The sequence below is a fragment of the Scardinius erythrophthalmus genome (genome assembly GCF_964197995.2).
Source record: "Scardinius erythrophthalmus genome assembly, chromosome: 4".
Lineage (NCBI taxonomy): Eukaryota > Metazoa > Chordata > Actinopteri > Cypriniformes > Leuciscidae > Scardinius > Scardinius erythrophthalmus.
In genome coordinates this window covers 48,014,355-48,037,010 of record NC_138224.1, presented here as the reverse complement: position 1 = coordinate 48,037,010, position 22,656 = coordinate 48,014,355, and the positions used below count along the sequence as shown (strand labels likewise).

Here is a 22,656-nt window from a genome sequence, read left to right as displayed (position 1 = left end):
CTTTTCTAGTATCTTTGACAGAAAAGGTAGATTCGAGATCGGCCTGTAATTGACTAATTCTGTACGATAAAGTTGCGTTTTTTTTAACAAGCGTTAAATCAAGCGTTTAATCATAGCCAGCTTAAAATCTTTTGGTATGTATCCTAATGACAAAGATGAATTAATGATATTAAGAAGAGGATCTGTGATCTCTGGAAGCATCTCTTTCAGTAGCTTAGTCGGAATAGGGTCTAACATACATGAGTTTGCAAAATTCTTCCTCTCCTATAGCAATAAATTAATCAAATTTTTCCTCAGGGACACTACAATGCACTGCCTGATGCGATACTGTAGTAGACGGTTGCATAGTTATAATTTCCTCCCTGATATTATCAATCTTGTTAGTAAAGAAGTTCATAAAGTCATTACTGCTGTGTTGCTTGAGATAATGACGTTTATGCGTGGTTTGTGAAAAAAAAAATAAAAAAAAAATTCTCACTGAAATAATGCCATGAAACCCATACTGATTATTTCTTCACAAGACTTTTGAAAATTGTATCACATAGCCTAGAATATTTGCTCTAAAACTGTGAAAATCATCCTGACAACTCATTCAGATAAAACAATATATCGATTTTAAATTTGTAAAACATGTTTTGTATAAGAAAGCTTTATGAGGCATGAACACATCATGAATGTTAATATCTTTCACACCTGAGAAAGATAAAGACCCTCCCCTAATGGCCCTATTAGGAGCTATCAGGCCCTATCATTATGAAGATCCTTGCACAAAGAATGAGGAGATTTAAAAAATAATGGCTTTTTGATTGTTTGGATTTATTTACAACATAACATAATCCAAAGATTCACAACAAATGACAAAAAAAACACATTATTTAACACACTGATCTAAAGACACAGACTTGAACAGTCAAACACCTTTGTGCCATTCCTAAACATACATACCTGTCATTTCCAAGGTGTTTGATTTTTCACTTTACCATGTTCATGTACAGAGACTCATCTCGACTGAGTTATTTGAGTCTCTTTTGCACTAATAAGAAAAAAAGCTAGACTATTGCGCCGGTGTGATAGACGACCACAGGGGATTAAGGGCCTGAGTGTACTCGTTGTACCATGGCGTTGGACTATTTTCTTTAATCTTCTTTAAGCGCAATGGAGCAACTGTGTCTAAAGTGCAGGAAAAGAGAGAGTTAAAAGTTTCTGTCACAATATCGAGTTCTTCTAAGCTATCTGGGATGCTGAGATGATGAAACTGATCAGGACGTTTATTAATAAAGCAGTCTTCAGTGGCAGACGTGATAGGTCTAACATACCGTAAAACTTCAAATAATAGCCCGGGCTTCTATTTACCCAAATCGCCAAACTGCACCGGCTTGTATTTGAGACAGGCGTCTATAAGAGACAGGCCTTTAATTTAGTGTTGAGATGTTCAAGCATGACAGTAGGAGGTTACCACATTATATTATGTTTTATTTATAATTCGAATGTGTGTAACAAATCATTTAATGTAAGAAATGTCTTTGGCTATTGGCAGCATAAAAAAAATAATAAAAAAAACGATGTGACAGCAATGGGCAGAAGAACACAAGTTACCGCTAAAATCCATCGAGCATATGAACTTGTTGCCCGAAACATATTCAACAAGAAAGAATGCAGACTACCCTGTAAAACAACTGCAATCATGTGATAGAAAATTACTCTATTCATCACTATCATCATCCCCGCGATCCTCAATTACAAGTTCATTGGCGAATTCCTCCTCCACGTCGCTCTCCTCCACTTCTCCCACTCCAACCTCCGCTAACTCTGCCTGCCTTGCTTGCACTAACAGCTCCCGCCCAGATGCGCACGGCTCTCCCTCTTTGAAACAATGGATAAGGTGATCCTCGCTTCCATCAGAATCTACTGTCAGGCCACATACCTAAGGATAACATCCCGAAGTTAAATATATTAGAAATATATTATCTCCTCTTTCTCCCTCACACACACACGCGCGCGAGAATAGTGACGAGTCATTCATAAACGGTTGCGTCTGTCACGTGAAATCTAATCAAAACATAGACCAGATATAGACCAGACGATCTGACGGGTATTAGAAGATCAAATACAACCCGATACTAAAAAACAGACCAGGCCTCTATTTGAGACCGGCCTTTATTTACCCAAACTTGTCGTCACACCAGGCGTTTAAAAGAGACAGGCGTCTATTTGGGACTCGGCTATTATTTGAAGCTTTACGGTATTTGTAACATGGAGTCAGCTTTGCAGCCTTGGCTAAATGAAGTTTACACGAGACTAGATAATGATCCGAGATGTCATCGCTCTGCTGCAGAATTTCAACGGCATCAACATCTATTCCGTGTGATAATATTAGATCTAGAGTATGATTACGACGATGAGTAGGTCCTGACACGTGTTGTCTAACTCCAATAGAGTTAAGAATGTCTTTAAATGCCAATCCCAATGCATCTTTTTCATTATCGATGTGTATATTAAAATCACCAACAATTATGAATTTATCTGCAGCCAATACTAACTCTGATAGAAAGTCCGCAAATTCTTTGATAAAGTCTGTATGGTGCCCTGGTGGCCTGTATACAGTAGCCAGCACAAATCTCAAACGTGATTTATCATTTACATTATATATTGCTATATTAAGCACCAACACTTCAAAATTATATTTGAAACCAGACTTATTAGTAATTCTAAAAATATTACTATAAATTACAGCAACACCTCCCCCTTTGCCTTTCAGACGAGGTTCATGTTTATAACAGTAATCTTGCAGGGTGGACTCATTTAAAGTAATGTAATCGTTTGGTTTTAGCCAGGTTTCTGTCAAACACAGCACATCTAGATTATAGTCTGTAATCATATTATTAACAATAAGTGCTTTTGAAGTAAGCGATCGAATATTCAGCAACCCAAGCTTTATCATTTGCTCATTTGTATTATATCCATTTTTATTTGTTGGACATCAATTACATTTTTACCCTTAGATGGGTTTGGAAGTTTTTTGTATATCCTAATTCTCCTAATTCCTAATTTCTATCCTAAAGATAGAAGATGGAAGATAAGATATTCTATCTCCTAAATCCTAATTTTTGAAAAAAAGTCATAAATACACATTTAGGTCTTTATTTTATTACACTTTGTCTGTTTGCATCTGTAGATTTCTCATAAATTCAACAAAAGTTGGCGTTCTTAATCAACATGCTGCTCCGCGATCGCTGCCGGCACCCTGTCATCACATGCACCATTAGGAAGCTCTCTCTCTCCTGTACAATCCTGTCGGATCCAAATATGGTCATTTCCTTTTATCAGCAACCAATCGTGAAAGTAAAAGTGCTGAATGCGCAATCTCATTGGCTGATGATAAATCTTTAAAGCCCATTTTCTCAATGACTTTTCTCTCATACTCCAAGTTCGAAATCTCCACTTCAGTGGCACCTATATACACCAAACTTTCCAGTCTTGTACCTAGTTATATTATGAAGACATTTACAGAGGGATTTGTAAATATATTATTCCTAGCCTGATTTATATAACATTTTATTCCAAAAAACATGGCGAAAATCTTTTTTTTTAAGGCTATTGACAGTATTTTCTGATTTACAGGATAACAAAAGTAGATATCCATAAATCCCTCTGTAATTTTTTCCCATCTAATATGTGAACACAATGAAAAAATATTTTTTTACCTGGCTTTATCCAATACTCAGATTTCGTTTCTTTAAAATATATGCAAATTAGCACATATTTAATTAGATATTGCCTAATTTGCATATTTAAACATTAAATTACAGAAAACTTGTAATACATTTTTTTTCTCATCTTGATGAAGGTAATCAACTGGGAAAGTTTCATGGTGATATCTGCTAGTTAAAAATGTTACCCTATTCACCTGTAGTGTCTCGCCTTAAATTTGCTCTGATGTCAGGCGCTCTGGCTCCCGGTAAACATGTGACTTTGGTGGCTGGTGTCTCTATTTTCACTTTCCGTGTAATAGAATCGCCAATAACTAGGGCACATTCAACAGGATTCACAGTGGGTGTTTCACTGAGTGGGGAGAACCTGTTTACAGTTGTAATCGGAATGGAAGAGCGGTGTTTTGTCCCGCAACTACAGCGTCTCACCGTCACCCAATCGCCCTGCTACACAGGCTCTACTTCAGCCGGAACCGAACAATGTACAGAGGTCACTAAGCTAGTCGCATCCAAAGCAGTATCTAAAGCCCTTGCACTCTTACAATTAACCTTGATTAAAGCTTGGATGTGTCTGTAGTTCTGAAATCTTCCCCGTCAGCTTTACTATCTCCCTGCATTTATCACATGTGAATCCTGTGCTGACAGAGAAGGATATGCTAAACATGTTGCATGAGGTGCAAGTAACAATAAGAGAACATTACTTGCCGTGTTTGTTGACTGATCCTACTCACCTAAGTTGTTTGATGGACTTGTAAAAGACGCGAGCATGTGCGAGAAAAATAAATAAATAAAGAGCGCACGGATGGCACACTAACAGGCTAGCGAATTACTAGCGTGTTGTGCTAGCAATAACAATTTAGATTGAAGCTAGTGATGTCAGGTTAATGTGTGATGTTGAGTAAGTAATATTTAGCAGTATAAAGAACAAGGAATGATAGTAAATATTGATTCAAAACAGAAAGATATACGAAGCTTACAGATGCAAACCAACGCAACAGCAGCAGAAGCAACGAGGCAGACAGGAGCAATCGATCTCTGGCGATTGATAATAAAATAAATAAAAAAAGTCCTTGTTTCCTGATATACAAAACAGAAACAATACATCTGTAACAAAATATGCTTTCATTACATTTGCAATTCAAAACAAAACACTTTGGGTGTACAGGAAAAATGCGAGAAAAACAGTTCAAAATGCGAACACGAATCTTTAACAAAATACAAATGTCATTTTGAATGTGTCAGTTTTTTCAACTCATTTGACATTACTCCACTCTTTCAGCTATACATTACACAATCCCATACTCAAGAATTTTAGTTGTATATGAACAAGAATATGTGGAGATGGATATTAAAGACATTATACATCCCTATACCGTAATGGAGGGTGCACAGAACGTCCTGACCTTGTTCTCATGCCATTTGCTGGCTGTTCTGTAAGGAGCTCTACATAGGATTCAGCTCTAGAACCCTCAGAAATTTCAACCTGAGCCTGAGCAGGAGGTAATGTACCATCCCGCCTTTGAATCTGTTGAGTTGGCCTTACAGAGTCATGAAAAACATAAGGTCTGGAGCCTGAGAGTGCTGTAAGTGGAGGGCATCCCATATGAGGGGATGTCATAACTGGACGTGGACCAGGTGACCACACAGAGCAATAAGGTTTCAGACGATTATAGTGAATCACTTTAGGCTAGAATCAAGGAGATCTTTCACTTTATACGTCACTCCAATGTCACCGGTCGGTGAGTCCAACCTGCTTAAGACTTTGTATGGACCAGTCCATTTCAGAGAGTGTTTGTGTCTTGACATAGCTGGCAGATCAACCCATACAAGATCATGAGGTTTATAAGCCACATGTCAGACATGACGGTCGTAGTAATACTTTTGCTGTGCTCCAGCTGTCTGGAAGTTAACTGCAACGGTGGTAAAAGCAGAGCATAGTCGTCCCAGCATAGAATGTGCATATTAAGTTGGGGTTCCAGGTGTAGCCCTGGGAGTTGCTGGGGGTACACCAAGAAGAAAATCAGAAAGGTGTATGTTTGGTTGAGGAATAAACACTAGTATTGTAGGCAAATTCAACCTGTTTTAAGGGGTCATCCCATTCCCCACCTTTGGTATACAGATATTTTGCAAGCTGATCTTTTATGGACCTATTGGCACGTTCTACCATACCGTCTGACATGGCATGATATGGGGATGTCAGTGTTTTACGAATCCCAAGCAGGGAACCCAGTTCTTTCACCAAATCAGAATAAAATTGTCGGCCTTGGTCAGTGTGCAAACTCTGATGCACACCATGCTGGCTCACACAGTCTTCAAACAAGCACTTGGCGACAGTTGTTGCACATTGTTCAGTAACTCCATAGAGATTGAGGTATTTGGTGAAGTGATCAATTACTACAAGAACAAACCGATTCCCTTTCTGTGCAATGGGCAACTCCGTTAGATAAGCAGCAACTTTTTCAAAAGGCATGCTGATGAGGTGTTTGTGGTCTCCTTGATTCACAAGCTTGACATTGGGCACACCTTTGTGTAATGTCCCTAGACATGTGGAGCCAGTAGAATTTCACTAGAGCACGTTGCAATGTCTTTTGTGCACTGAAATGTCCAGAGAGTGAATGACCATGCAAAGTCTTAAACATGTAGTGCAGTTGGAACTACAACCTACAGAATCTGTTCACCTGGTGGAGGTCTGACTCTTCAACAAAGGACATAATCTACAAAGGTAAGCCTTGCGAACTCTTTTCAGAAATGCCTAAATCCATTTGCAGCACATTTGAGCTTTGCATATGGGGTCTTTTCTGCGTTAACACCCATTCAGAGACAATGCTCAAAACAGGGTCAGCTTTCTGAGCCTGTAGCATATCGTCACCATCCATACCCAGCTATGTAACGCTGGAAAAGGCAGAAAATGCATAATTTGAAGGCTCAAACCCAGAACCCACACCAGAAGAAACAGGCTGTGCAGAAGTAGGATGTGATTCAGCTACCTCAGTCTGCATCGAAGTAGAAACAAAATGGACAGGCTTGATCTCCAAGTCATTGGAAATGTTGCTCTCCCTGTCAGGTCGATGAGACATGGCATCAGCATTGTGTTTGTGTGTTTGTGACCATGTCAGTGCTCAATGGTCCAGTCATAGAGGTCAATCTCCAGAGCCCACCTTGCTCTGCGCCCTGTTGGATCACCATCCAAAACCATTCGTCTCAGACTAAGCAAGGGCTTGTGGTCAGTAATGATTTGAAAATAATGACCCATGAGATACTGATGGAAGTGGCGATTGGACCAAACAATAGCCCACAACTTCCTGTCATATGTTGACCATCGTTTCTCAGTAGGTGTCAGGATGTGACTGCCATAAGCGATGACACTTTCTTTGTCATCAACATTCATCTGGGACAGAACACTTCTGATAGCTGTGTTGGAAGCATCTGTGAAGAACAAAAACTCATTTGAAAAGTCTGGGTAGGAAAGAATTGGAGCATTGGTAAGTGCATGTGCATTTGAGCAAAGCAGCGAATGGAACACCTGTAATATGAACACAGGCCTAAGAAGGCTCGAACTTCTGTAGGATTTCCAGGAGTAGGCCATTCCTTAACCTTCCGAATGTTTTTAACATCAGGCTGAAGACCGGCAGAAGACACGATATGGCCCAGAAATGTCACTTGCTGTTGGGCAAAAGAACATTTAGCCGATTTCAGCTTCAAGTTTGCTGCTTTCAAATGCTGGAAGACCTCCCTCAAGTGTTGAATGTGCTCTGCAAAATTATTGCTGTAGACGATGATATTGTCTAAATACACAAGACATGTTTTGCAGGACAGACCCTGCAAAACTAGCTGTATCAAATGGTGGGCGGACCATTAACAAGACCCATTGGCATCACTGTAAACTGATATAAAGAACGACCAGTAGTAAAGGCTGTTGTCTGTTTGTCTGCCTCATTAAGCTGGGCTTGCCAAAATCCGGTTGAAAGATCCATGGTACTGAATATAGAGAAACCTCTATGTGCATCCAATGTGTTATCTGTTCTGGGTAAAAGGATGGGCATCCTTAATGGTAACAGAACTAAGGCCCCTATAATCAATACAAAAGCACCAGGTGCACCATAACGACAGGTGCAGCCCAAGGACTATGACTGACTTCCACAATACCTTTTGCCAACATGTCATCCACCTGTGACTGAATCACCTCTTGCATCTGAGGAGAAATACGATAGACACGTTTTTTAATGGGAATTGTATTGTCTGTATTGATTTTGTATTTGACTATATTCGTTCTACCAAAATCTGTAGGGTTCTTACTAAACACATCACAATACTCATGCAACAGTGAGTGTAGTTCGTTCACCTGAGGGTCAGAGAGATTCCCACTCTGAATCTCAAATGGAAGAGTGTACTTCACCTGTGTAGAAGGGGTGGATACATTACATACAGAATCTGAGTGCTGAACGACATCATCTTGGTATATTGGAGTGAATTCCCCCAGCTGCATACCTGGTTGCAGTACAAAAGGGCTATTTGTTGGATTCATGACTCATGGCTGGTGTCTGTGGTTATCATATGTACGATGTCGTGTGGGGCTGGTAGTGAAACAGCTGATGGGTGCCCGTTGCATCAGCTAGTGAAAGTTTCCTTGATGATGGCTGTAATGATCTGGGTAGACATCATGTGGACCACTCTGAAGATCCAGGCTTAGATGCTGAGGTCTGTAATGATGGGCTTTGTACTCCTCAAAGGTGACACACTTGTGATGAGGGCTTGGACTGAGTCATTGAAATGACGAGTGGTTGTAAGACATGGTGTCATTTTGTTGTCCCCGTCTGTCGTCCTCGTAGTAGTCAGTGCAGACTGTAGTGGAGTATTTTGGAGAATAGCAATCCTTGAACCTCTCCCTACGGTAAGGCGAAAAATCCACTCTGACATTATGCTGGTATGTGTCGTCGCGGCTGGGAGATCTTCTCTAGCTGTCAGGTAAAGTTGTTGAATGTCCATACGGTGCACTCCATGCCATAGCATGCCATAGACGGGAAAAAAAAGTATATATATATAAAAAAAAGAAACTACAATATCCGACGAAAAACACCGCTGCCACCAGTTGTAATAAGTGTTCTCGGGACTTTAAAGGGGTCATGAACTGGATTGTTTTATTATTTTTTAATGTTGCCTGGGGTGCCCTTATAATGTTAGTATGATTTTTACATCAAAAATTGTCATAATTTATAAATAAAAGCCATTTTTCCAAGCCTGATTTCAGCTTCAGATTTGAACGCTCTGTTTTAAGGGGCGTGTCTGCTGTGAGACTGCAATGCAAACGCCCACTGCTGTGATTGGCTGACATGCTTGCATATGAAATAGCTAGTATTACATGAACTCTCTCGAAAACTTTTACTACGTTTTTACTATTACAGCCATCGAGATTAACAAATCGTGAAAAGTATCGTTTAAAGCATTATATTTAAATCTATTCCATCACATGAAATGTTGCAGCATGATGAGCACTGACTGAGCAGATGACAGACAGTCTGTTGATCGCGTGAATAAAGATCTTATCATTGCAACGCAATTTTTGCACTCTCACAAATGCTTACACCAAATCACAATGCAAACACGATGTGAATACACAGTAAGAGCTTCGTTCTGTGGTGTAACAGTGTCATTATTTCATCATGAGTTAAGTGTTGTTGATAAGTGTCCAGATAAGCTCTCGCGGCTTGCGCTGTGCTGTTTGATTGACAGCTTGGGCGATTGGAAAGGGTTCGTTCTTTGATCGCTTTCTGTATATAATTTAATAACAGTTTAAAAAAGATTATTTTCATAATACTACGAGAAATTATGTGAAGTTGATCGTTTAGTCACTGATGCATAAACAGTATTGAACGATTTTAAGAGAAATATCTTAACTTGAATAATTACACAGAAATCTCTGATCACAGATCAGGCATTAGAGTACACATGGTTACTTACATGTTGCTGGCAGATCCGTGTCGGGAAATTGTGATTGACTGATTTAATAAAGTTTAACCATGCTGGAATCGAAGCTTATGCAGACTGTCTTCTTCCACAAACAGGCACTGCACAATATTTAGTAAACAGCATTGAATAATTAACTTGAATAATTACACAGAAATCACTGATCACAGATCAGGCATTAGAGTACACATGGTTACTTACATGTTGCTGGCAGATCCGTGTCGGGAAATTGTGATTGACTGATTTAATAAAGTTTAACCATGCTGGAATCGAAGCTTATGCAGACTGTCTTCTTCCACAAACAGGCGCTGCACAATATTTAGTAAACAGCATGTTTATTGCTTGGAAGTAGCTCGATCCGGTTTAGCAATTATCATGTCGTCCTATGTTATTTAACATGTTTGGGCGAATCGGTGGGCGGGGCTAAACAGGCCGTGTTGAAGTAGGCGTTGATCTTCTTTTGTGGAGGCGGTGTTTTATCCTCTTTGACGCCATAGTTCCCCACTTTGAAAAACGAATCGTTTGCTGAGCCTGATGTCTATAAAAGCTTTTATTGGACTAACAAGGTAGTTTTCAGTTCTGAAACTTACAGGATATTATAATAGTATGATTATCTCTTATATGTCAAAAGCTCAAGGAAATTTTGATTTCTCAGTTCATCACCCCTTTAATCCAAAGATAATTTTAGGAATATAGCAATAAAACCCTCGGAGACGGACGAGTTCTTCTTTAGCCTCTTTTTTTCTCTTTATTCACCCGTTCTCTCCCGCTCTCCTCTCTGTACCCCCCTCATAATAAAAGTCCTCACAACAACATCCACTTTAACACAATCTAGACTGCTGAATTAACATTGAAATATTCGTATAGAACATCAGCATTAATCTTTTAATATAATGTGCTACACTCTTAACTCTTACACTAACACAAACTCAATCTCACTCACAAACAGACACACACACTCTCTCTCTCTCTCTCTCTCTCTCTCTCTCTCTCTCTCTCTCTCTCTCTCTCTCTCTCTCTCTCTCTCTCTCACTTTCGGTGCGAGTGTGTGCAGAGCGGTGTGAGCGTGGTGCAGACTGGTGTGAGTGTTGTTGTTTTTTCTTTTATCTGTAAACATTTTTTTTTTTATTGTTTGTTGTCTGATTTGTTATTAGTTTTTGGTAGTTTAGTTTGAGGGCCGTGTGCGATCCGTTTTTTGGAACCATGTAGGCCCAGCAAGCACAGGGTTTGAGTTTACTCACGAGACGCCATGCGGTTAAGGTAGCGTCTGCGGTAAGCGTCTAAGAATGTTGTTTGGCCGTTGGGGAAGTGGTAAGACACACTAGCGTTTTGTCCGCTTCTAGAATGAACAATGCGACGGGTTTTCAGACATCCCAACCTGCAAAAAGTAATTTCAGGGAGGTATCCCGAAGCCAAGGATATGACATTTCACCACAGAGTTGTGGTCCCTAAAAGATATAAAAGCATAACATATAATTTCTATAGGCTATTTGTTAGCTATGTTAAATATGTTCAAAGATTCAAAAGACAGCTAAAAACCCATCTCTTCCATGAGCACTTAACCTCATTAAAAGAAAATCGAAAATTCTTTACTTTCCTTTAATCCTCCCTTATCGGGCTTATGCTACTCTGACCAATGCCTGAACTTCGTATTTTGAGCACTTCTTGCGTTGTTTTTTTGCCTCTTCACGATGACTCGCATAATTTAGTCCTAATTTGTAAGTCGCTTTGGACAAAAGTGTCTGCTAAATGACTAAATGTAAATATGTAGATTAATTAGACTATTTATATAAGTTGCTTATACTATTTATGTAAACTGCTTTTATTTATATTCCATTGCAACTTTAAACAGGTCTGAGGAGTTTGTTGTTTTCATGTAGCCTTGGCAACTAGCCGGCCTGAATAATATGCAAATTAAACTTGTTGAACTCACCTCAACATGTCTATTACAATCATTTAAGCATCAGCGTGCAAGACTGTCATTATGTTTTACTCTTTTAAGACAGGGGTACACACTTTTGTGTAGTCTGGTGTAAAATGTGTCTTTTTTTGTCACTCTCCCTTTGCCATGACACTCCTGTTTCTAGTTACACTGAACTGATTAATTCGGTTCGGGAGAAGAGATAAAAGCCTGCCCACACTGACAATTGATTGGTTGATTTACCGAAACAGGCCAATCAGGATGCTCTCTATTATGTGCACTTCATGAGGCACACACTAGCACACACACGCAAGGGGTGCTTCTCATTTCTTATTTGTGCATCTTCATTTCCTTTCCTCGCTTCCTTTCCTCGCGTCTCAGCTCCTCCCCCTGTAGGATGCGAGGGAAGGCTGAACGTCACGTTTAGTCGATAAAACTCTTCCGCATAGGATACACCTGTGTATCCTCGCTCATGACTCCTCAGGAAGCTCCTCACTCCTCGATCCTCGACTCCTCGCGGTGCAATTAGAGAATTGAGACGTCCTTCAAGATGGCTGAGCTCGATCGGATTCCGGGGCATAGGATGGAGGACGGAGGAGAGAGGAGACGAGGGCGGATATTGAGAAGCACCCAAGGTCTCTCGCTCCCTCTGCCTCTCTTGCTTGCTCGCTCTAGATTCCGTGAGATTTTAACTAATTTGCAGGCATCAGGGAGCCGCTATCAATATGCTGGAGACTCCTAGAACCTCCGGGAGACTTGGGATGTCCGGGTTTTTCTGGATCGTGTAGACAAGGCGAATGAATTGGAAGAACGGGGAATTATTGATGGCGAATTTATTTCAGTTCTCCCACTTTCCTTACCAGCGAAAAAGGTTATTCTATCTAATGTACCACCTTTTGTTAGTGATGGATTTGACATAGTATGGAAAGTTGGTGTCCCCAATAAAAAAGATTCCAATTAGTAGCGAGTCGTCTTTATTGAAACATATTGTTTCTTTTAGGTGGTTCGTATACATGATTATTCTGGACAATGCGGATGTAGATCTGACACTGAATCTTTGAATTGATGATTTTAGCTATGCTATTTACGTGACTACTGGAAAAGTCAAATGCTTTGGATGTGGTAATACAGGGCATTTAATTCGGAATTGTCCGAACAAAAATACTGAGGGAGAGAAAGGAAAAGAAAATGCAACAGTTGAACAAGGTAGTGAAGAAAAAGATGGAAAGGAGCCTGAGGTATAAGCTCAGGTAGCAGGCTTGGTTTTGGCAAAGAATGTTGTGGATTGTACGTTAGAAATTGAGGCTGAACCAGTTTCCTCTCAGATTGAGCAAGTGCATTTAAATCCTAACGTTCTACCTACAATAAATGATTCGAGTGTCTAAAGCCTGGAACACACCAAGCCGACGGTCGGCCGTCGGGCAGTTTCCGTGCGTCGGCCGACTAAATCTTCTCAGTGTGTTCCGCACCGTCGGCTGAAATCGGTCCTCGTTGGCTTTGTAACGGCCGATTCGACATGTTGAATCGGCGTCGGGCCATCGGCGAAAGAGGGAACTCTGATTGGCTGTTCATGCAGTGCACGAGAATAATAGCAAAACAACGAGCAAAGAAGTCAAAACGGTACAGATAGACGCTGTTCTAATGATATGTCATCTTGCCTGAGTGTTCCTTGGCGCATATTTTAATATTAACACGAGAGGAGTGGAATAAAGAAAGTGTTTAGCAGGATTGATATTCAAAACGGTAAGCACGCACTGCTTTGTTTACGGTGTGTGTATCTGCAGCCGGCAGTGTCGGTTTCCCTTTATGAATGACGAATATAGACGAATATATCTGCAGAAATAGACAGTTGTCTCATTTACACGCAGGCGCAGAACACGCATTCTAGCTGACAGTCGGCAGTAGTTCACTCGGTGTGTTCAGGTGCCGCTTTTAACCCCGATGCGAGGCGACAACACAGTCGGCTTTCATCAGCGCTAGTTCGTCGGCGTCGGCTTGGTGTGTTCCAGGCTTTAGATGCGGTGGCTCCCTCTTCAGAAGTTAAAGAGGAAGATGAAAACGATGAGAAGAATCAATTTAGTGTAGTTAGTGAAGAAGTGCATCAGAACAAGAGCAATGTTTTTTCAAGACTCCTCAAAAAAGAAAAAAGAAAAATGAAAAATAGGTTGCTAGACGCTAAAATAAGCAAGACCGTTGAACTACAAAACGAGGAAATGCAAGATACGGAAAGTGACCGTGACTCATCTGTATGCAGAGTTTTTCGCAAGGTGAAACTACAGATCGCAGTTATGGTCTTGAGGACATAAAATTGTTCCTCAGGGCAACAAAAAATAAAAGGGGTGTAAGAGTGAAAGAATATTTTCCTGACTTGAAACAATTTGTTGATCGAGCAAAAAGTTGGATGGCTAGTGATTCCTTTACCAACAAAGAAGTGTATAGGTTGAAGAAAATTGTGAGGAACATAAACAACACCCTTGATAATGATGCTGTAAAAATATGAAGAAAAAAAATATTTTTTTCTTTTTGTGTGGTAAATTGTGGTTGTTCTTTTTCTTCATTATGAGTGAAGTACATATTGCATCTATGAATGTTAATGGTGCAAGGAATTCTAAAAAAGAGCGCAGATTTTTGAAGAAATGGTACAGAAGAACATAGCTTTTTTACAAGAAACTCATAGTAGTACATATATATTTAATATCAATTGTGGTTTGCTGTCTTTAGATCAAGAGAAGGCTTTCGATCGGGTTGAGCATGCTTATTTATGGGACGTTTTAGAGGCTTTTGGTTTTATTGAAAAGTGACATTGAGAATTTTATTAAGTTTAATGGTGGCTAATGTGCTCCATTCGAGGTCAGTAGAGGTATTAGACAAGGTTGTTCATTATCAGGAATGTTATATTCTCTTGTTATTGAACCATTTCCACAAACAATCAGGAACAATTTAGATGGTTTTAGGGTACCACTTTGTGATGTTAAGTTTTGCATATCAGCTTATGCAGACGACCTTATAATAATGATTAATAAACAAAGTGACATACATGTTTTATCTAGATTGATAGAGGACTTTGGAAAATGGTCTTCAGCAAAAGTGAGGCGTTTTTTCTAGGGGATTGGAATGAAGGGAAACCAATTATTCCTGAAGGTCTGTGTTGGAATAGGTGGGGTTTGAAATATCTTGGAGTTTTTTTAGGAGATGATAATGTCTTACAAAAAAATTGGGATGGTTTATTACAAAAAGTGAAAGGTCATTTAGACAAATGGAAGTGGATTCTACCCAACCTGTCTTATAGGGGAAGAACACTTATTGTAAATAATTTGGTCGCTTCACTCTTATGGCACAGACTGGATTGTATTAATCCTCTAGTAAAATTGATGGCCGAGATTCAAGCGGTCTTAGTTGACTTTTTTTGGGACAAGCTTCATTGGGTTCCTCAGAGTATTTTATTTTTGCCCAAAGAAGAAGGTGGCCAAGGATTGGTTCATCTCCAGAGCAGGATTGCAGCTTTCCGGCTGCATTATTTACAAAGACGTCTTGATGGACCTATGAATGTCAGTTGGAGTGTGATCAGTTGTGTTTTACTAAGGACTGTTGGAAACCTTGGTATAGATAAATCTCCTTTTTTAATGGACCCTAAGTGCTTGGATTGAAAGCTTGGTGCTTTCGAAATTATCGTCTTTTTATCAGCATCGTTTCAAGATTTTGAGTTTTTTTCATATTCAAAGGACTGAAAATTTTCATTCCATTTTTTGGTTGCTGAATGAACCCTTGATTTTTAATGCAAGACTGGATCTATATGCGTAAATTTTTTTACCAGTATTCAATAAGACATTACAAAACTCAGGAATTTTTGTTTTAAAACAATTACTGGGCTTAACTGGACCTCATTTTAAGAATGTAGAAGCTGCTACTGTAAAATTGGGAATCAGATCTGTTCATTCCGTGACTCGTTTTGTGACTAAGTTAAAAGAAGTTTTTACGCATGAAGAAACAATGATGTTAGAGGACTTCTTTTTAGGGACTAATGTCCCTGACAGTGAAGATCCTTTTCCATGTTTGTTAATCAATAATGGTGAAAGAATTGTGTAAGAAGTTTGAGTGCTTTTGTCCTGAAACTTTTATTTTTGGCTTTAAATATGTACAAAAAAAGCATGTTACGCTTCAATTGTTGAATTTTATTCTTGGGCAGGCAAAAATGGTGATCTACATGAGTAGAAAGAGCGAAATAGAACAAGAAAGCAATGTTGATGTTTTTAAGTCTCTACTTATTTTGATTGATTTTAGATTTTATAAAGCTATGTGTGATCTTGCTACCTTTGAATTGAAATGGTGTAGTTGTGATGTTTTGTGAACAATTGTTGATGATGAATTATTTTTTTGTTTTTAACTCCAAATAATTATAAAAAAAATAATTGATGTGATTCTGTAAATAAAGTTTTTTCAAAATCAATAAATCTCTCCCCCACACAGATACACACACACACACACACACACACACACACACACACACACACACACATACACACACTTTCTCTCTCTCTCTTTCACACACACTCACACTCTCTCTCTCTCTCTCTCTCTCTCTCTCTCTCTCTCTCTCTCACACACACACACACACACACACACACACACACACACTCTCTCTCTATATATATATAGAAATAGGATGATACATGATACTGTGTGATTTTATGTATTGAACACAATGAAACATGTTGAAATATATAAATAGTGAAAAGGATTACTTTGTGATTGTGTGTGTTGAACACATTCTGAAATATTTGGGGGAAAAGTGCACTTCTGATGATCTGTTGTGATCAAGAGTTTTGAAAATGTAATACTTGCTTGTGAAATTTGTGCAAAATTTAAAAAAAAAAACTTGTAAAAGATCAGACCGTTTCAAATTCCTGATGACAGAAAAATCTTAACTTTAGAATCACATCTTTTCTGTTTGGTAACCATGGCGATTTCAGTTAGAACCTCATTTAGGACAAAAAGGCCGTTTCTCAATATGCGTTCTTGTCTGTACTTGTGTTCTTGTGGACTTGTGAAACGTCATCAGTCGCTGCCCAAGTACTGTTCCAATTCAAAGTTCACATCAAGGTCAATAGCAGAGGAGAAACCCCACGTAATTTAAAAATACTGCTGTTATTGTGTCACGAAATGTAGTTTTTCAGGCGAGAATGTAGTTGTTTAAAGCTCAAATCTTTGGTTTATTTATAAAGATAGCACCTATTTGAAAATTTTATCTGACGTTTTCAGAGTTGTGAGATCCAGGCAATCGGACGCTCGGCACTCATGTACCCCGCCGAGAACAGCCTTTTTCTCGGCTAGTGCTGCTGACGTTTGCCGCTGGCTCGGATGTCTCTAGACTAGTGGTTTAACATGAGATATAAATCGTCTTGTGAGTAACGGGCGATTTATTTATTTATTTATTTATTTATTTATTTTATTTGTCTCATTAATCTATAATTTGTTCCCTGGCAAAACGTTAAGCTGAGGGCAAAGTGAAATTTCATAGCTTTAGTCTATTTAACTTTAACGTTGTAGCCTAGAGAGCTACTTATGTTTGACTGAATCGTTTGCTTTATTATTGTGAAGCTTCTTATACCTTTTAGGCTACTTATACTTTTATAATGGCTATTACTGATCATTAAAACTGACATTTAACAAAAAAGGTTTTGTCATTTTATTTAATATATTTAAAACATATAAAATATTTTATTATACATGTTGCCTACATTCTCTTCACTGTATGTAGCCTACATATACACTCACCTAAAGGATTATTAGGAACACCATACTAATACTGTGTTTGACCCCCTTTCGCCTTCAGAACTGCCTTAATTCTACGTGGCATTGATTCAACAAGGTGCTGAAAGCATTCTTTAGAAATGTTGGCCCATATTGATAGGATAGCATCTTGCAGTTGATGGAGATTTGTGGGATGCACATCCAGGGCACGAAGCTCCCGTTCCACCACATCCCAAAGATGCTCTATTGGGTTGAGATCTGGTGACTGTGGGGGCCAGTTTAGTACAGTGAACTCATTGTCATGTTCAAGAAACCAATTTGAAATGATTCGAGCTTTGTGACATGGTGCATTATCCTGCTGGAAGTAGCCATCAGAGGATGGGTACATGGTGGTCATAAAGGGATGGACATGGTCAGAAACAATGCTCAGGTAGGCCGTGGCATTTAAACGATGCCCAATTGGCACTAAGGGGCCTAAAGTGTGCCAAGAAAAAATCCCCCACACCATTACACCACCACCACCAGCCTGCACAGTGGTAACAAGGCATGATGGATCCATGTTCTCATTCTGTTTACGCCAAATTCTGACTCTACCATCTGAATGTCTCAACAGAAATCGAGACTCATCAGACCAGGCAACATTTTTCCAGTCTTCAACTGTCCAATTTTGGTGAGCTCGTGCAAATTGTAGCCTCTTTTTCCTATTTGTAGTGGAGATGAGTGGTACCCGGTGGGGTCTTCTGCTGTTGTAGCCCATCCGCCTCAAGGTTGTGCGTGTTGTGGCTTCACAAATGCTTTGCTGCATACCTCGGTTGTAAAGAGTGGTTATTTCAGTCAAAGTTGCTCTTCTATCAGCTTGAATCAGTCGGCCCATTCTCCTCTGACCTCTAGCATCAACAAGGCATTTTCGCCCACAGGACTGCCGCATACTGGATGTTTTTCCCTTTTCACACCATTCTTTGTAAACCCTAGAAATGGTTGTGTGTGAAAATCCCAGTAACTGAGCAGATTGTAAAATACTCAGACCGGCCCGTCTGGCACCAACAACCATGCCACGCTCAAAATTGCTTAAATCACCTTTCTTTCCCATTCTGACATTCAGTTTGTAGTTCAGGAGATTGTCTTGACCAGGACCACACCCCTAAATGCATTGAAGAAACTGCCATGTGGTTGGTTGATTAGATAATTGCATTAATGAGAAATTGAACAGGTGTTCCTAATAATCCTTTAGGTGAGTGTATAATCAAATAAAATGACACAACCCTGTCTCTTTTTGCTAAATGTCAGTTTTAATTATCAATATTACAATGTTTTTTTATGTATCATATTTTTAAAATGAAAACAAAAATGTCACGATACACACACACTAACAGGTAGATCCAAAAGCAGTATTTATTAGGGTAATCCGTACTCACAATCCATTTCAGGCAAAGGGTCAAAATCCACACAATCAATCCGAAAACAAGAAACAGGCAAAAACAGACTTCAAGAAGTGGTGTGACATAAAACAAGGACTCCGTAACAAACACTAAACAGGCAGGGTATTTATACACACAGAAACTAACAATCATGATGGGGAACAGCTGGGTGCAATGAACAGTGATGAGTACAGATAAGGATTGTGGGGAATGCAGTTTCTAATGTGGATGACACCGTGGGGAAGAGGACCTCTAGTGGACACCCAGGGAACACAAACCAGACACTGTGACATAACCCCCCCTCTACGGAGCTGCTACCAGACACTCCAAGACCCACAAAAAAACAACCAACACAAGATTCCAGGAAGGAGGTGGAACGGTGGAGGATCAGGGGGAGGGATGGGGGGCCAGGTCCATGAAAGGGAACAGGAACAGGAGGTGACGGCTTAGCCGGCGGCCAGGGCGAAGCAGATAGTCCATTGGGTGGGCAGGGCGCGAAGCAGACGACCCATCGGCCGGCCAGGGCGGAGACTTTCCCTCAGGCGGCCAGGGCGGAGCAGATAGTCCATCGGGCGGCCACGGCGGAGACTTCTCTTCAGGCGGCCAAGGCAGAGCAGACAGTCCATCGGGCGGCCAGGGTGGAGACGACCCTTCAGGCGGCCCGGGCGGAGCAGACAGTCCATCGGGCGGCCAGGGAGGAGACGACCCTTCAGGCGGCCATGGTCGGAGACGACCCCTCGGGCGGCCACGGAACAGGAACCCGCTCAGGAACAGGCTCCGGCTCAGGAACAGGAATAGACACTGGCTCAGGAACAGACATCGGATCAGGCACAGGAACAGACACCGGCTCAGGCACAGACACCGGCTCAGGCAAAGGAATAGACACCGGCTCAGAAACAGACACCGGCTCAGACACAGCGGCCATCTTGTCCGGAGACACTGGCTCGGCGGCGGCCATCTTGTCCAGAGACACTGGCTCGGCAGTGGCCATCTTGTCCGGAGACACTGGCTCGGCGGCGGCCATCCTGTCCGGAGACACTGACTCGACAGACCTGGCCTGAACAGTCTCTGGATCGGCAGACCTGACCTGAACAGTCTCTGGATATGCAGACGCGACCTGAACAATCTCTGGATCGCAGACGCGACCTGAACAATCTCTGGATCGCAGACGTGACCTGAACAGTCTCTGGATCGGCAGACGCAACCTGAACAGTCTCTGGATCGGCAGACCTGACCTGAACAGTCTCTGGATCGGCAGACGTAACCGGAACAGTCTCTGGATCGGCAGACGTCCTATGTCTCCTCCACGCATGCAGTACCGCCACTGCATAAAAGAGTAAAGACAGCCCTCTTGGCCGTGGCAGGACTGATGGTGGGCAGCTCCGAGACAGTCTCAGGGATGACAGCGGGCTGCATGGGGACGACCTCCGGGATGACAGCGGGCTGCACGGGAACGATCTACGGGATGACAGCGGGCTGCACGGGCACGGCCTCCGGGACAACAGCGGGCTGCACGGGGACGGCCTCCGGGTCTTTGGGGAGGCTGGAGGTCTTCCTCCTCCTCCACCGTTTCTGATGACAGGCTCTGGGCTAGATGGGAACCGCGGCGAACATAGCTCTGGGCTGGGCGGAATCAGCAGCGGATTGAGCTCTGGGCTGGACAGGGTCGAAGAGGGGCCAGAGTGGAGAATGGTGTCGGGATTCCTCTTGACCACCTCCTCCACTGCGGCCTCCACGGGTCCCGCGAAATCTGACCAACCGGGTCCCCTCAAAAAATTGTCTTCTCTCCCGCTCGGTGGCTGGAGAATGGTATCGGGATTCCTCTTGACCACCTCCTGCACTGCGGCCTCCACGGGTCCCGCGAAATCTGACCAACCGGGTCCCCTCAAAAAATTGTCTTCTCTACCGCTCGGTGGCTGGGGAAGAGACATTGAAAAATATACAGCTGGATCTAGTTGTGACGGAGTCCTTCTGTCACGATACACACATACCAACGGGTAGATCCAAAAGCAGTATTTATTAGGGTAATCCGTACTCACAATCCATTCCAGGCAAAGGGTCAAAATCCACACAAGTCAATCCGAAAACAAGAAACAGGCAAAAACAGATTTCAGGAAGTGGTGTGACATAAAACAAGGACTCCGTAACAAACACTAAACAGGCAGGGTATTTATACACACAGAAACTAGCAGGGTATTTATACACACAGAAACTAACAATCATGATGGGGAACAGCTGAGTGTAATGAACAGTGATGAGTGCAGACAAGGATTGTGGGGAATGCAGTTCATAATGTGGATGACACTGTGGGGAAGAGGACCTCTAGTGGACACCCAGGGAACACAAACCAGACACTGTGACAAAAAAGAGTCAGGGTTGTGTTTTATATTTCATGTTGTTATAAATATATGCAGTAAAGATAATCAATTGTGTTGCCTGAACCACATTTGTGTGACCATTAATATGTTTAAGATTTTTTTAAATGAAAATGAAAAGAGGCAGAGTGGTGGTTTATAACATATTTTGTTTTATTGTAGCCTAAATATACAGTACATAAAGAGATAACCGGAGTAGCCAGAGCGAGCTGAGTGATGCTATCAAGTACGCTGCTGTTCCATTTGCAGAATTATCAGACTTGAGTCCTTCCATCCTCGGGAGTTCATTCTCCTAAGTCGAACTTGTCAAGTCCGAACTACCAAGGGCTCAAGTCCGAAGTTTGCGTACTTGGTATTGAGAAACGGCCAAACTGTTACAGAATGACATTTCTTAAGTACTTTATTATCACTGGTTGCTTGGCAACAGACCTGAGAGTGGAGTACCAAAAAGATTTACTCACTACAGATCAGATGAGATTTTGTAAGATAGGATAAGAATCATAAATAAAGTTAAGATTTGCCTCTGTAATATGAACTGTGAAAATGTGAAAAATCCTAAATTAACTTCAGTCAGATCTGAAATTAAGACTCAAGATAGAAAGTTTCTGTAATACACTGATGTGTTTTCTCTCCATCAGATTCCCATCAGTTCACTCTGGATCTGAACACAGTGAATAAACTCCTCTGTCTGTCTGAGGAGAACAGAGTGATTACTTTAACTGACACAGAGCTTCAGCCGTATCCTGATCATCCAGACAGATTTGATGATGTGTATCCTCAGGTGTTGTGTAGAGAGAGTGTATGTGGACGCTGTTACTGGGAGATTGAATGGAGTGGGAGAGATGTGTTTGGTGATGTGTGTTTGTCAGTGTCATATAAGAGCATCAGCAGGAAGGGATCGGGTGATGAGTGTGTGTTTGGACGTAATGATCAGTCCTGGAGTTTGTTCTGCACTCCCTCCAGTTACACATTCATACACAATAACATAGTGACTAAACTCCCTGTGAAGTCCATCAGCAGGAGAACAGGAGTGTGTGTGGATCACAGGAGAATAGGAGTGTATGTGGATCACAATGCAGGAACTCTGTCCTTCTACAGCGTCTCTGACACAATGAGCCTCATACACACAGTCCAGACCACATTCACTCAACCACTCTATCCTGGGTTTGGGGTTTATTCTGGATCATCAGTGAAAATGTGTTGATGAATCAGAATAGACTGTCAAGAGATTCTACCCAAACAGTGAGATTATATAGAGTCTCTTATTTTCTCTTCATTACATTAGTACTACAGTAAAATAACATGACAGAATAAATGTGTGTAATGAATCCTCATATAGACAGTCAGATCAGTGTGTGTTTGTGAGACATGATGAGTGACAGTGTGTATCTGTGCTTTTCTCAAACTATATTTGAGTTGATGGAAATCAGTCATTCAGTTCTTTTTGTAGTGTCATATAAATCATTTTTACTATTACTATCAAAATAACCTTTCAATAAAATGTATCATTCTGTAAA

At 41.0% G+C, this 22,656-nt stretch overlaps 1 protein-coding gene across 1 annotated transcript in view; it reads left to right on the top strand.

Annotated features, from left to right (window-relative positions):
• The window catches only part of LOC308689607 (protein NLRC3-like), a gene marked incomplete at both ends in the record, with an annotated part of 270,187 nt that extends 247,844 nt beyond the window's left edge, over positions 1–22,343 (top strand). The window contains one exon of the mRNA XM_081363417.1: positions 21,778–22,343. Within this exon, the coding sequence (XP_081219543.1) occupies positions 21,778–22,343 (566 nt within the window). The remainder of the gene's footprint in view (positions 1–21,777) is intronic.
• Positions 22,344–22,656: the final 313 nt, after the last annotated feature.